Source organism: Lemur catta, chromosome 6 (genome assembly GCF_020740605.2).
Source record: "Lemur catta isolate mLemCat1 chromosome 6, mLemCat1.pri, whole genome shotgun sequence".
NCBI lineage: Eukaryota > Metazoa > Chordata > Mammalia > Primates > Lemuridae > Lemur > Lemur catta.
In genome coordinates, this window is record NC_059133.1 from 70125647 (window position 1) to 70141020 (window position 15374).

The following is a 15374-nucleotide window of genomic DNA, read 5'->3' on the forward strand; positions in this document are numbered from 1 at the left end:
TAAACCTCCTCTTTCCTATCTACTCTATTGCAAAACTCTCCAGGGTTAAGAGCTTTAAGCAGCTCTTTAAAAGAAGGTGGTACTGTGTTCAGCATTAATGAGTCTCCCTGCGCCTTTGGGAAGTGCACCTGCCTGTGCCTAGCATGGAGGACCTCATTGGCCCTGGGCTTGGGCCACATTCCCTGGTCTGGGACGGCATTCATTAGGCGAAGGTTCTAGGCCACTGATGGTCGTGCTCCCGGGACCTGTCCGTGGGGACCTCCGCACGTGTGCGAGCGGCCCTCCAGCCACCGGGGCACCTGGCGCGGTCTCCAGGGCCCTAAGGCAGGACGGCCAGGCGCTCTGACACCGCAGGTGGCCGGAGAGCGGCAGCAGCTGCTCAGAATGAACCTGAAGAGGAACACCTGCGAGCCCAGAAGCCCAGGCAGGTGCGGCCCATCGGCAGGAGAGAATAAAGGGCGCGGCCAGGCCCACCTTCCCCCCACGGTGGTCGCAGCCCGCGGGGAGGGAGGACTCGCCAGGTCCCGGTGCGCGGGGGCCATGGGCGCACCTGTCGGGGCTGGTTTGTTGCTGTTGCTCGTCGCCGTCGTGGACGTGCCGCAAAGCCTAGGTGAGCCCAAGGCCCTGGGCACCGGGGCTGCGGGGAGGCTGAGAGGGCCGGGGAGGGATGGCTCCATCACTCCTTACCCCGGGACTGCCCGGTGGTGCAGCCACACCTGACGCGTCTGAGAAGAAAGGGTGGGGGCAAATGCTGTGGGCCCAAATGTTCCCAAAGGAAGGCCTAGGCCAGGTTCCTTTTTGAACTTTTAGTTTTTAGGCACATCTACTAAGCATGTCCGTGCTCAGGAGTTTCCTCCGAAGAAACATAACCTAGTAAAAGTAACTTAAAGCCAAATAGCCCTCTTCCAGACTAGCATATGCTGTTTCCAGTATCTTTAATAACGCTGTAAATTTCACAAAGTGCGTCCTCCCAGAGGAAGCCCCAAATCAACCACCAGGCAGAGCTGGCGCCTTCCTGCTCGGGGTGCTCCCTTGTCACGGTAGCCTAGGCCCAGAGGGGGTCGACGGCGAGCTCTGGCAGCCCGGGGTGGCTGGGGGATCTTCCGAGGAGAAGGGGGCTAGCCTGCAGGTGAGTGACGGCAGAACATCTGTGCCAGTCCGGGGGAATCTGGACGTGGAATCCCTATAAAGTGAACTCTTAGTAAGGCTCTGTGTGTGAGCACACGTAGACGTGCTCTTCTAACAGGATTGAAGCCTGGACTTCGTGCCGTTGATTTGGAAAGCAAGGAACCTGCGGTGGAATCTGGGTTCTTCTCCAGAACTCTTAGCTGGAGAAATTCAACAGTGGGCGGCCACCCATGGCAGGTCAGTATAACAGACTTTGATTTCTGAATGAGTAAATGGCAGACTATTAATATCTCCTGTTTCAAATATCAAGAGTCCAGGTTAATATGCAGTTTTTCTCCTGGCCTCTTCTACCTCTGTGCCAAAAAGTTTATGTCCATGGGAAATATCTCACTATCCAATTTATGTCAGTATTTTAAGAATATTGTGTAAGATTCAGAGAGTTGATCTCAAATGTTTCTGAAGGAGACAGTATCTATGGGGAGATATGTATATTAGTTGTGCTTGTACCTTTCTTCTTGGGCAGGTCTCCCTAAAGTTAGGCGAGCACCACTTCTGTGGAGGAAGCTTGATTGAAGACGATCAGGTGGTTACAGCAGCGCACTGCCTGGCTAGCCTCAATGAGTAAGTTGTGGTTTTCCAGTCCTTGTCAAACCTTCATTTATGGTTATGGGACTGGGAGATTCGATGCTCTCAATATCATGCAAGTTTCAATCTCAGTCCCTTTCTTAATTTTGCCACCTCGTGCACCCACCCACTGACCTTCCTGTTTCCCAGAAACTTGTGTTTTTCCCACGATTTCCAGCACTTCCTGCTCTGCTAAATAGAGAAACTCCCAAAGATCCCAGACAGCCTCTATGATTTGTGGATTGTGGATTTACCAGTCGGGTAGGGGTGGTGGTTACTTATTATAATAAAGTACTAACATTGAACGTTAAATGTATGCTCCAAAGTTTTAATCATCTGAGTTGAAGTCATTAGGAGGGGGAAAAAAACCTGCAGGAATAGCAAATACTTGGCCAGATTAAAAGAGGATACTAGTAAGAGAAAAGGAGGGACAGTTCTAGAAGCTAACTTTTATCTTATTAAAAAATGGTATAGCATGTATAGACCATGGTTTGTGTACAAAATAAGAAAAGGAAGCAACATTTAAATACTTAGAAAGATAATTGATGGTAGATGAAAGTGTTCACAAGAATGTAAACAAACATTCTGTGACTGAAAACTATAACTTTTTATAGATCAAAAAATTGGAAATTATGGCCCTTGGTAATTCAGTAATAAACATCTGTAAAGACTTGGAAATGTTTAAAAGTACCTTAATAACTTTTATTTAATCATATAGAACCAAGAAGTCCTTCCTAGAAGAAACAACTACTTATTGGAACATTTCTCTTTGATTTTAGGAAGCAACTTAAGGGTCTAACTGTGACTTCTGGAGAGTACAGCCTCCTTCAGAAAGATAAGCAAGAACAGAATATTCCTGTCTCAGAAATTATTATCCATCCTGAGTACAACAGGCTTGGATATATGAGTGCTGATATTGCACTGCTGTATCTAAAACACAAAGTGAAGTTTGGTAAGTAGGGAGAGATAATGCAATAGAGAAAACTGCTAATTATGTCCAAGTTTAATTTCTGTGTGGATGTCTAGTAACAGAATAGCTAAGCTGTATTTTAGAAACCTTGTTCAATCTGTGACCTATAAAAATAAAAAGTACTGTGCAGGCTAGGAGTCCCAGTCACAAATTGTGTACGCTTAACCTTCCAATCAGCATTTGAAGACACTCCTGTGTCTTGGCTGGGCTATATTCTAGACTATCTACTCATATTCAGCTCTAACCAAGAAGTTTGGGGTTTTTGAAAATGTTTCAGAGGCTTTTTTCCTTTCTGTCATTATTATAGATCATCTGTGCTGAGACAGTATTGGGTATCTAATCTAAACATTCTGGATAAAATACTAAAAACCTTTTTTTTTTTTTCCCGATGCAAGTAAAAGAAGTATTCATTAGCCAAAAACAATAAAAAAGCACAATTCCAGAGGATTTAGCCAGCCACTGAAGCAGGCCACTGCCCTTAAGGCATCTAATTGATCTTTAAGATCCTAGAGATTTACCTGACCATGTAAGGGAGCTACAAAGAACCTAGGACTTACTGAGAGGCAATGCCGTGAAACCTGGAGAAAAACAAGGAGGGGGACAGGTGGTGGAATATGACACACAAAGTGAAGGAATAAGAAAACTTATTCTGAACCTTGGCTCTGGGCAGAGGGTTCTCAGAAGAATCTGTAATCATGAGCCAGCCTTTATTGAGGTTTGCTGGAATTGACATTACCTGTGTGGCCCCGAAACTCCAAGGGCACGATTTTAGTTTAAAGTGGTTCCAGGTGAGTAATCAGAGCTTCTGGCAGAAGCAAAAGTAAATCTTCTCTGAAGAAATGAACCTTAAATCCCAGCTTCAGTGTATTCCCATAAAGTTTTAAAGACTGTGAGCACACAAACATGCAGAGATATTTGCCATCAAAGACAGTCAGAAACATTAACAACCGGAATCAGACCTTGGAAGATTACAGATCTCAAAATGAGATACAGCATAGGAAATAAGCATATTTTACTTAGGTTTAAAGAAGTAAAAGTGTATTGAAAATAACTGAAGGATAGGAAACTACTACATGGAGGGGAAGATTTGAAAAGGAGCCAACAAAACATGAAGATATAAAAATATAATTGAAATTAGAAACTAAATGGAAGGATTATCCACCAGAATGCATATAGGGAACTGGACAATCTGAAATAATTACCCAAAAGAGACAGAGGGTAAGAGATACGGAGAAGAGAAACTGAAAGAATATAGTAAACCTTCAATTTGAACTTAAAAATGAATATGGATAATGAGGGAGAAGAGGATATAATTTAAGAGAAAGTGGCTGAGGGTTAACCATACTTGCTAAGACACAAATCTTACAAAAAATAACTTTATGCCTAGGCATGTACTAAAAATGCAGCACCCTGAAAACACAGTGGATCTCAAAAAGAATCTAGAGGGAAAAAACAACACCAGATTTCCAAAAAAGGAATGAAAATTAGAGTGGCAGCTGACTTCTCAATAGCAGTGCATAAATGTCAGAAGACAAAACAAGATTATCAAAATCCTGAGAATAACTCAAACTAGAATTGTATATCATAGGAAGCTATTGCCCCATTTATTTCTTTCCTCTATAGAAAAAGTCTGTGAAGAGCCATCTGTGCTAGTTACGTCAATTTCCTCAATTCTCATAATTGGATGTATTAGGTTAAGTTGTCTGTTAGACATCCAGGTTGATTGGACTTTCACTGCTCCACCAAATTCGCTCTTGTCAGTCACAAATGATCTCTGTGTTGCTGAATTCAAAGGTAAATTCTTAGTTCTCATCTTTCTTGATGGGAGTTCTTAGCAGGTTTGCTCATTCTCTTCCTGGAAATATTTTCTTCATTTGAATTCCAGGAACCTGTTGTTTTTCCTCCTACCCCTTTGCAGCCTGTCTTAGTTCTGTGATGAGGCCTCTTCTTCCCCTTGCCCTCCTATTGTTGGAGCACCTCAGGGCTCAGCCCTGGGCCATTTTATTCTGTTAGTGTTCAGTCCCTTAGTAATCTCATCCAGGATCAAGGCTTTAAACACCATCTCCTTGAAGACTGTTCCAAATTTCATCCATCTAGCCCAGGTTTCTATGTGTTACATACGTGTCTGGAATTAATGGTATTCATATAACCAACTGCCATCCTGGATGGCTAACAGGCACCTCAAACTTAATATGTTTGAAATAGGATCCTGTTGGCCCCCCATACCCCACACATGCTTACCCTGAGCCTGCTTCATCTCAGTTGACAACTCCTTCCTTCCAATTGTTTAAGCTAAAAACTTTGGACTAATCTTTGCTCTTTCTCTGACACTGTACATCGAAATGGATCAGAAAATCCTGTTGCTCCTGCCTCAGCCACTTTACTCTTCTACCATCGTGTTCCAGGCCACACTACCATCATTTCTTACCTGTGTTAATTTTAATGGTTTCTGAAATTGTCTTAAGCTGCTCTTTCTTCATCCCTAATTATTATTAAGCCAGCAGCCAGAATAATACATCTTAAAATATAAATCAAATTATCACTCTGTTCAAACCATTTCAATGGTTCCCCATTAGGCTCAGATGAAAATGGTATCATCATCTGATCTCTCCTTCCTCCCAGTCCTACATCTCACCTCTGCTTTATTTTTTACTCAGCTTCCTTTTGCTTAAATCCACTCCGGCCATCTTGGCCTCCCCACTGTTCCCAGACGCGAAGATGGGATCCTGCTGCAAGGACTTTCCATCCTGTTTCCTCATCAGATGCGTTCAGCCCAGACAACTGCATGATTCCCTCCCTCAGCTTCCTTTGCTCAAATATCATCTCTTCAATGAAACTTGCCATGACACCATGTTTAAAACTATTACTCCCATGCCATCTTCCCTAATCTCCAGACTTCTTGCCTTTATCCTACCCTGATTTTTCCAGAGCATGTATTATCCAACCACTAAATAATCATATTTATTGTTTGTATCTCCCCCACCCCCCACATGCACACATATACTCACTCTCTCACGTATAGGCTCCACCACAACAGAGGGTTTTTTTTCCCCTGCTCATTCATGGAGGCCTAAAAGAGTGCTTGCCACGTAGCTGTGCTCAGTAACTACTGGATGAAAAACCATCCTTTCAGAACAAGGGCATACTCTAAAATGTTAGTAGTTGGGGGGGCTCGTGGTGGTGTGCAGAACAATGGGTGATATTTTTCCTTGTTTTACTTTTTCTGCATTTTTCTAAATTTCTATAAATATGAAATAGTTTTGTTTGAGGGGAAAAACTTAAAATAGGTCACGATTATCTTTAGGATGAAAAGCAGAGAAGCCATGAAATCAACAGATGTCACTTCTTCAAATATATTCAACATCACTTGTGTATCCGTGAACTTGACAATTTTTTTTGTTTTTTGTTTGTTTTTCAGGAACTGCTGTTAAACCAATCTGTCTTCCCAACAGAGAGGATAAACTTAAAGCAGGGATTCTTTGTATGGCCAGTGGATGGGGCAAGATTTCAGAGAGTAAGAGGCATTAAAAAGTATATAATACTTCTTCCAGGATGCTGAATGTCCAGGAGAAGCAGAAATAATTTTCTTGACCATAAGAAATTTATCCTTTCTTTTCTTCCTAATTTCTAACCTAGTGAAGATTGCTGGTTGTCTTCACTATAGAAAAGTCTTATATTTTTTAAGGTTGTTCATATCACTCCTGCCCTTTTGTTTAGGTCTGTCGGATAAAGGAAACTAGATGTAACTATGAGAGATGAAGAGGAATGTGGTAAAAAGATAATCAGGAAATAGTAACAATAGCTAAGCTTCCTTGTCTTTAATGTTGTGACTGTTTAAAAAGTCAGACTCTTAGAAACAAAAAGCAGAAGGGTGATTACCAGGGACTTGGGAGTGGAGGAAATGGGGAGATGTTAGTCAAAGGGCACAAACTTGCAATTATACAACAAATCGGCTCTGGAGACCTGCTGTGCAGCACGCTGATTATAGTTAGTAATATTGTATTATACACTTGCAATTTACTAAGAGTAAATTTTATGTATTCTCACCACAAAAAAGTTAACTATGTGAGGTGGTATGTTAATTAGCTCAATTGTGGTCATCACTTCACAATGTATATGTATATCAAAATATATACCTTGACTATATATAATTTTTATTTGTCAGCTATACCTCAAAGCTTGAAAAATACATTGTGAAGTATTCTTTTTAATAAAGATTTTTATAAAACATTGATTTATTGGCTAAATTTTTCCTCTTGGGGAAACATATAAGCATGTATTCAGAGAAGCCACAATTTCCTATATTATCTTAAAAATCTGAATTTTTAAAACGTGTCCTTTATCACATTTGATTTTTAGAAGTGAATGTAATTCACATCTAAAAAACCAACTTTGACATCTGTTTGAAGATCTGTTTGAGATAGTTTTAAACTTGTAGTTTTCTTATTTGTTTCAATGAGGATAATTATTGACTTATCAGTTCTTTCTCTATAGTGTCAGACTATTCCAATGTCCTACAGGAAGTGGAACTTACCGTCATGGATGACAGAACGTGTAATACTGTGCTCAAGAGTATGAACCTCCCTCCTCTGGAAAGGACCATGATGTGTGCTGTTTCTCCTGGTGGGGGAATGGATGCCTGCCAGGTACAAAAGTGTAGATCAGCCCAGTTGTTCAGTAAGGTGGGTGAAAGTGGATTCTGCCTTCCCCCATGAGCTCCTTTTGGGGAGCTACTGTGTCAAATTCCTTTGCCTCTGAACCTTCCATCTGGCTTCCACTGAAAAAGTGTAGCTGAACTGAGAGAATTCTTGCCTGTTTCTATTCCCACGCCTCTTCCTACACCTGTTTTATTGTGGGTTGAGGGCAGGGATTAGTTTCAACATGTCCACACTGTTGGAATTAAGCAAGATGACCACTTCAACAGTCTTATCAGATCCAGCTATGAATTAATTCTTTTCCACATTTTTTTAACTATCATAACTTTTTTTTCCTTTAGTGAAGAATATGTTTGCACAAAGTTTGACCAAAGACACATAGCTTTAGTAACTGTTGGGTAAGAGATGTTGTGAATGACAATGACCTCCCAAGACTGACACAACAACTTCACAAAGAATACCAATCCTTATGAGATATAGAGAGAGGAAAGAGAGACCAACTTGTGAAAGACACTAGTTTTAAGTTTTTGATAAGTCTTCCAAATAAATTATTTTCTTTAAAATTTATTATAAATTAAAAAGCAGCAGGGAACAGCAGGGAGTCATTATTCTTTGCCAGAAAGCAGCTTGAAACTGTAGTGAGAAGCTCCCTGAAATTATCTGTTGGAAGAATTTCTAAGTTTTTCTTCAAGGGAGTGACAGGAGGAGTTTGGGAGGCAGGAGATAGAATCGTACACTTATACCACTTTCTAAACTGGAACACAGGCTAAAGGTGCTTTGTGTTATCTGCACTCATTATAGGCAATTCTTTTTTGGATGAAGTCCTCAGAAAAACAATTCTGCACCTTTTGAGGAGAGGTTAGGCTGACACAAGATTGAAACATGTTCTCAAAGCAGCATATATTCTAATGTTATTGGAATGTTATTGAAGACAGGATCCTACAATCTTGGATTCTTTATTCTCTAGCATGGGAGCCAATGTGATCCTTTACATATACTTACTGGGACAAAATTAGGTTGCCCAGTCTTTCTGTTTTTTTTTTTTTTTTTCTTAGAACAAAACAGGTATATTTCTATTGGACTACCTGATACAGAAGATAGTGTGGTATGGATGGATAGTATGAATGACAAATAATACAAATATATTTTATTTGAAATAAACAAAAATGCTTATACAGCTCAATGGATCACTTGGAAACAAACTCTTGCTTGACTGTATTACTGAGCAAAAACAAAGTTTAAGCAGAAACATCCTTCTTTTTTGACATGTATTTGGAGATAGGTAAGAAGACACTACTTGGTTTTTTAAAAAACTGACCTTCCCTTAAGGTCTGGTCATAGAGTGTAAACAATGTAAATGAATCCACCATTACCAGCTGTCATATCATATCTATGTCACCTGTGTATTCTGAGATCACACACATACCTGCCAATATACCTGGGAAGGATTGCTATATCACAGTCACACTTGAGTTCTTGGCAGGCAGGACTGAGGAAGAGTAACTTGGAACAAGTTTTACATCTATTTAGAAGAAATCACTAGTATACCCTTAAATAACAGGTTACAATAGAAAGATACTGCCTGGAAGTTATCCTTTTCACTTTGGTTCATTTTTAGTTTTTGTTTGTGATTTACATAGTTTGATTTATTTGCTTATAGCACAATCCTGCCACAAAGTATTAAAGCACAAGATACTTATTCCTTCAACATCTGCATTTTTCAAGTTTTATACTCTACTGTATCCACAGTATGTTAGTAGTTCTTAAATGTTTAAAAAAAATAAATGGGTAAAACTCTTCTAAAAATGCAGATGTCTATAACTACAATGGTACTAGATGGGAAGAAGACAATGAGGGAAGGGAAAGCAAACATGTTCATGTGCAGGGAATGTGGTTCAAGTCTTTCGATTTAAAAACAAGTTCCCCAGAGAAGCCAGCTCTAATGGAATTTCCAGAGAACTTCCTCCCTGCCCCCCAACCCGACATCCAACAAAAGGACCTGAAAAGTCCCATCCAAACTTTGGAAAACTACAGTTATAAGACGCTAATAAATGATGATCAAAGCAGTTGGAGGGAGTTTTTAAAGACTTGAGGCCTTAGAGCAACCTTGGGGGCTCTATTCACTGACTGTGTAGGCTTGGGAGAAGACCTAGTCTTTCCAGGTGACAAGCTACAGTAGAAGCAGACATCTGTAACCACACCCCCTTCTTCCATTGATTTTTAAAATGAACATGGCAATTCCAAAAATGGAGAAAAATTAAGTATTAGGCTGACAAGATTGTAAACAGTCGGTGCAAAGAGATTACATCTGGATGAAACGATTGTGCTTTGAAGCTAATGACAAGGTAACAACAAAGTAGAGGAACAAAAAGTTGGACAGTGCCTAGCAGACTTCCATGCCTCTACTTCTTTGCACTTTGAGATGAGTGCTGATGTTTGTGGAACTGATGAAATATTTTATCCTGTGGCTATTTAAAATTTTCTCTCTTCCATACTGTAAAAGCGTGACTCTGGAGGACCACTGGTGTGCAGAAGAGGTGGTGGAATCTGGAGTCTTGCTGGGATAACTTCCTGGGTAGCTGGTTGTGCTGGAGGTTCAGCTCCTCTAAGATACCACCATAGGAAGGCATCGCTTGGCATTTTCTCCAAGGTGTTGGAGTTGATGGATTTTATCACTCAAAACATGATCAGAGGTGGGTGAATTCTTCCTCCTCATTTCATTCTAAGACAAAAACTGATGATGCTCATCTCTTAGGGGTAGTCACTCTATGTTGTAATAAAATTAGAACTAAGCTTTAGAACAAAGCAAGAATGTGGCTGGTTTTAAATTCTAGTAGGACTACCAATGTATATAAATTTGTCTGAATTCCTGAGCATTGATATCTATAGCTTGAACAAAACCAATCCCTGTGTAAAAATTTCATGTATTTTTGGATCTATGAGACTTTAGAACATTCATCAAGGGATTCTTTCTTCATTTTCTCAGTTGACATTTTTTTCTCTACACTACTTAGGAATACTAAAAATAAATCACTCCTCTCCCACCTCACCCATTCTGCCTTATTCATTTTACTTAACAACAGTTGGGAAAAAATGAGGAAGGCTTTGGAGAGTTAATTTGATTCTGTGGCACTAAAATCCAGATTAGGAAAATATGGGTCTGGAGATGCCAAGCCTGTCCTCAAGGAACTTTCTAATTATTTAGGAAGAAGAAAAAGGTAGGGACAGTTACAATAAAAGTGTGGAGCGCAGGGTAAGCCCAGAGAACTGCAAGAGCACTGAGGGGAAGAGGTCAGGGGGGCTCAGTCCTGAGAGACCAGAATGTTGCTGTGAAAAGGGGCAACTTCTGCAGAAGCAAATGACTCACCAGGCAGCCTCTGCAGAATGAAGCGGCATGAGAGACACAACTTCCAGAACAAGTTGTGTACCATAGGAACCAAATTGACAGCACCCAGAGCCCCAGAACGTGGCATTCTCTCTGTCCCTCTCTCCTTGTGGTCCAAGGTCAGCCACCTAGCTGAGGACCTTGAGAAGCACCGCTGCTGTTGGTCCAGGTGCAGGCCGGTGCTGCCTCAGATGACGGGACTCCCAGCTCACTTTTGTTTGGTCTTAGGCATAAAAGTCCTCTGTTCATTGCTGTGTACTGCAAGGGGGCAGTTCTCTCCAGGTAGCGATTGCATTCTATTTTGATCACCTGGAAGAGAAGGTCAACGAGGTTAATGAGCCCTGAACAAAGGTTAATGATAATAATAAGATTTTAAAAGGGCAATGAAATCAGGCAATAAGAGTTAGTTCTACAGTCAGATGAACATCAGAAGGTGGTAAGTAGTTTATTTAAATAATACATCCTTAGGATCATCTAAGCTTCTCCCCCTTTATTTGCCTGTTTCTACCTGTCTTCCCTCATCCCTCCCTATAACTGGCTATGCTTTGGAAATAGGGTTAAACAAAGCTTTCTTACCCTTAGAAATCAGATGAATTGAATCTTTCACATCCTGATTTTGAAACCACCCTCACCATCAAATCAAATTAATTTCTGCTTCCATGTAGCCCTTTAGCCTATTTTTAAAGACATAGTAGGCCCCTGACTCTGAGAAAAGGTCTGCACTGATTTTTTAGTAGAAGTTATAATCCTTAATATTAACATCACAATGTCAAAACTGTCATTTAAATGGCTATTTTACCATTATTTATTGTTGGGAACGGCATTAACTCTTTCCACCCTGTACAGATTTGGATCGGGGCAAACCCTTCTCAAGAATGAGTCAAAGGAGTGTGACAAAGGGCCTGAGTTCTGCCCAAGGTGTGCGTGGAAGCCAGAGAGGAAAGGGTATGTGTGGTCCTACTTATCTAGGTAGGAAGCTGACGTGGGGGTCATCATCAAGAGAAGGCAAATAGAAGGACTGTACCATATTCATAATCTGAATTTTGAGTTGTGAATGTCAACTTTAAAATGCCCTGCTCATATTTATACACAGAGCTTCCAACATGTAAAACCTGATATTGGCATCAGAAAATTTTGAGTGAATAGAGACTTGCTATGCCATTGCTAAAAGTTGCATACATTTACTTTAATGTCTTTATACAAAGGTATTTTAGCAATACCCAGGAGATCCTAGAAAGAGATGGGAAAGTTGGATAAATGTTAAATCTGAAGAATTGTTTTAAAAAGAAAGCATTACGATTCAGAACTTTTCTGAAGTCTGTTTGTAAATACAATGTATAAATCATAGCCTCTAAAAACATTTGCATTATCATAAATATCAATTATATAAATATAAATTGTACAGCTTCAGGCTGACCTCCATATCTTTTTGAAATGTTGCCCATGGGTGGGATAAAGGATTAACTACTCCCCCCCCTTTTTTTTTTGAAGATTACAAACCTCAGGGGACAATGTTATTTGCAGAAAGTGGGAAGATTCATTACCCCTATTCCAAAGAAGACAACTATTCTCCTAATAGGTGTGTATCCTAGGTAGGAATGATTCCTGGGGTTCCCACCCCCACCACCAAAATCAGGCAGTTAAAAGACTATATTTTGGCAATTTTATCTAGTATCTCAAATTCCTTATCTGATTAATATCAAAGCATATATTTCATCCGATGTTTTTTGGTTGGTGAATATTTACTAATTGGTATTCCTGATTTATATCATCAATATAAATAAAGAACCTGAGTAGGATCAAGATTAAAGCTTACCTGCATTGATGTATTCAATATCTAATATTAATAGCATCTGGTAATGAGATTGCTGTGGGAATTTAGTGATTAATCCTGTCACATAATTATTTCTGTAATTATGGTAATATTTGGTTAAGTATCACCCAGTGATATGAAAATAGTTCAGGCTTTATAAACGTCAGTATCGTTTTTTTACAGATTTTCTACATACTCTGTCCTCTGTGTAGCTAAAAATTCTTGAAGCTTTAGAAATTGGTTTTTGCAAGTATCTCATTTTTTTAAGTGATCTAAATTCATTTTAAAAATTGTATTGAAAATTAGGTGAGTGTAGTGGTGCATGCATGTAGTCCCAGCTACTCAGGAGACTGAGGTAGGAGGGTTGCTTGAGTCTGGGAGTTCGAGGCTGTGGTGAGCTATGATTGGACCACTGTGCTCCAGCCTGGGTGACAGAGCAAGACCTTGTCTCCTTTAAAAAAAAAAAAAAAAAAAGAAAGAAAGAAAATGAGCATTGGGTGGTGTACTACAAAAATAGATGACAGTCCTGAGTTTATAATCTGGTAGGAAGAGGGAGCTAGACAAAAATCACTATACTACAAAACAGGGTGAAATAAACTTTATAATCCATACTATCCAAGTATGTTGGTATTCTGAAAAATGGAGACTAATTCCCCTTGAAGTAGTTTGTAAGGTGTGTGAGTAAAGTGGTTATAAGGGGACAGAGATGTTAAGTATGCTTTAGTGAAAGAGGTGGCATTGAAACTAGGCATTGAAGGATAGTTATGATTTTATAGCTCATGTGGTCTTTTGTAGCTCTAATATCTGAAATTTCAACAGATAGAGATGAAGGAAGGAGGTCACTGTAAACAAAGGAAACTATGTATAAATAATGTCAGGGAAGTGGGAAAGGTAGGGGTTGGCTTGGTCATAAGCATCCCAGTGTGGCTGGAGAGCTATGGGAATGGGAACTGCGGTTGCAGTGGACAGTAAGGATGGGAAAGATGACCAGGACTTAATTACAGAGGACCTTGAGTTCCATGCAAAAAGGAGTTTAGACTTTCTGCCATAGGCAATGAGAAGCTAAAATGATGGAAGGATTATAATTTATAAAACTAATGTAAAATGAAAAATATTTATTTCAAGTATGGGATGGGGAAAATGTGTCTTAATTGCAGCCCATATTTGAAAGGCTTAAGGGTCTAAATTGACTTACTCTGAGTCAACCTTGTGATAATAGGATGCCAATAAAGCTTTTGCCATCTTTGCTTAAACTATTAGAAGAATAATAACTAGTGAGAGTCCCAGAGTGAGAAGACCTTTAGGTATAATCTTTAGATGGAGATAAGCTGGAATTTATCTTAAGGACAATGACCAAGGTGGAAAGAAATTCAAAACAATGTTTTAAGAGGTGTGGTTGAAGAAACCAGGAATATTTTTGATCCAAAAAGACTGAAGAGGAGGAAGGAACTATTATCTTAGGGGCTACTAGAGAAGCAGAATTGAAGATCAGGATTGCTGGGTAGAAGTTACCAGAAGGCAGATTTCAGTCCAATATTAAATACTTTCTAATTGGAAAGACTTCTGAAACTGGCCTGCCTCAGGAATTAATGAATGTCCTTGAAGGTGGATATTTGAACAAAGTATTTGTATATTGGGTAAGAGACATGCAGACAACAGCCTGTTTACCTTGGGCAAACACAGAGACTCAGCTTAAACAATGAAGTATCGCAGAGATTTCCGCAAGAAGAATTTTCAAGACAGAGGGAAGTTATTAATGTTAGAAATTTCATAAGTCAAAATGAGTTTAGATAAAATGCTATTGGATACAGAAATTCAAAATTTGAGAATTCACTGAGTAGAACTGTAGGATCAGAAGTCATATTCATAATGGGTTAAGTGATTGTGGAAAATGTGGTACCCCAAATGGTCACCAAATTCATATTGAAGCTTTAGGATGTGTCAGATATTATTTTAGGTCCTAGGGATACAATAGTGAAAGAAGCATAATGAAAATGTTTGCCTTTGTGGGGCAAGTTAGAAGGTGGAAATAGGATAATACAAAAAAAAAGTGAAATATAACACTAGAAAGTAGTTAAGTACTATATAGAAAAATAAAGCAAGAAAGAGGTGTATGCAATAGTTAGGGAAGACTGCACTATAGAGATGACACTTGGAAAAAGACTCAAATAAGGTGAGGGAGGGAATCATATAGTCATTTTCGGAAAGGAACACTCCAGCCAGAAGGAATGGTAGGAGTGAGGCAAGAATACTTCTGGTAAACTGGGAAATAGCAGAGACCAGAGGGCTAGAGTTGAGTGGAAGAGGAAGGCAGTGGTCAGATTGTTTAGACCTTATGGGACATAAAAAGGACTTTGTATTTTACTCTGAGACGGAGTGCCATTGGAGGATTTTGAACAGAGGAAGACCATAAATTGACATATTTTAAAAGGACCACTTTGGTTCTTGTATTAGAAATAGACTGTAAGGTCAGGTGCAGTGGCTTACACCTATAATCCCAGCACTTTGAGAGGATCATATGCGATCAGACTGGGCAACATAGCAAGATCTCAGCTCTACAAAAATAAATAAATAACAAAAGTTAGCTGAGCATGGTGACACATACCTGTAGTCCCAGCTACTTGGGAGGTTGAGGTGGGAGGATTGATTGAGCCCAGGAGGTTAAGGTTGCAGTGAGCTATGATTGCACCACTGCATTCCAGCTTGGGTGACAGTAGGACCTTGTCTCCTTAAAAACAAACAAATAAGTGTGTGTGTGTGTGTGTATGTGTGTGTGTGTACAAGACCAAAAGCTGGAAG

General features: G+C 39.8%; 1 protein-coding gene across 1 annotated transcript in view; it reads left to right on the forward strand.

Annotated features, from left to right (window-relative positions):
- Positions 1 to 564: 564 nt before the first annotated feature.
- LOC123640574 (ovochymase-1-like) overlaps positions 565 to 15374 on the forward strand; it is a gene marked incomplete at its 5' end in the record, with an annotated part of 30406 nt that continues 15596 nt past the window's right edge. Inside the window, 9 exon segments of the mRNA XM_045555175.1 lie at positions 565 to 610; positions 1247 to 1365; positions 1652 to 1749; positions 2532 to 2704; positions 6141 to 6236; positions 7217 to 7368; positions 9881 to 10070; positions 11609 to 11707; positions 12254 to 12341. Coding sequence (XP_045411131.1) covers positions 565 to 610; positions 1247 to 1365; positions 1652 to 1749; positions 2532 to 2704; positions 6141 to 6236; positions 7217 to 7368; positions 9881 to 10070; positions 11609 to 11707; positions 12254 to 12341 — 1061 coding nt within the window.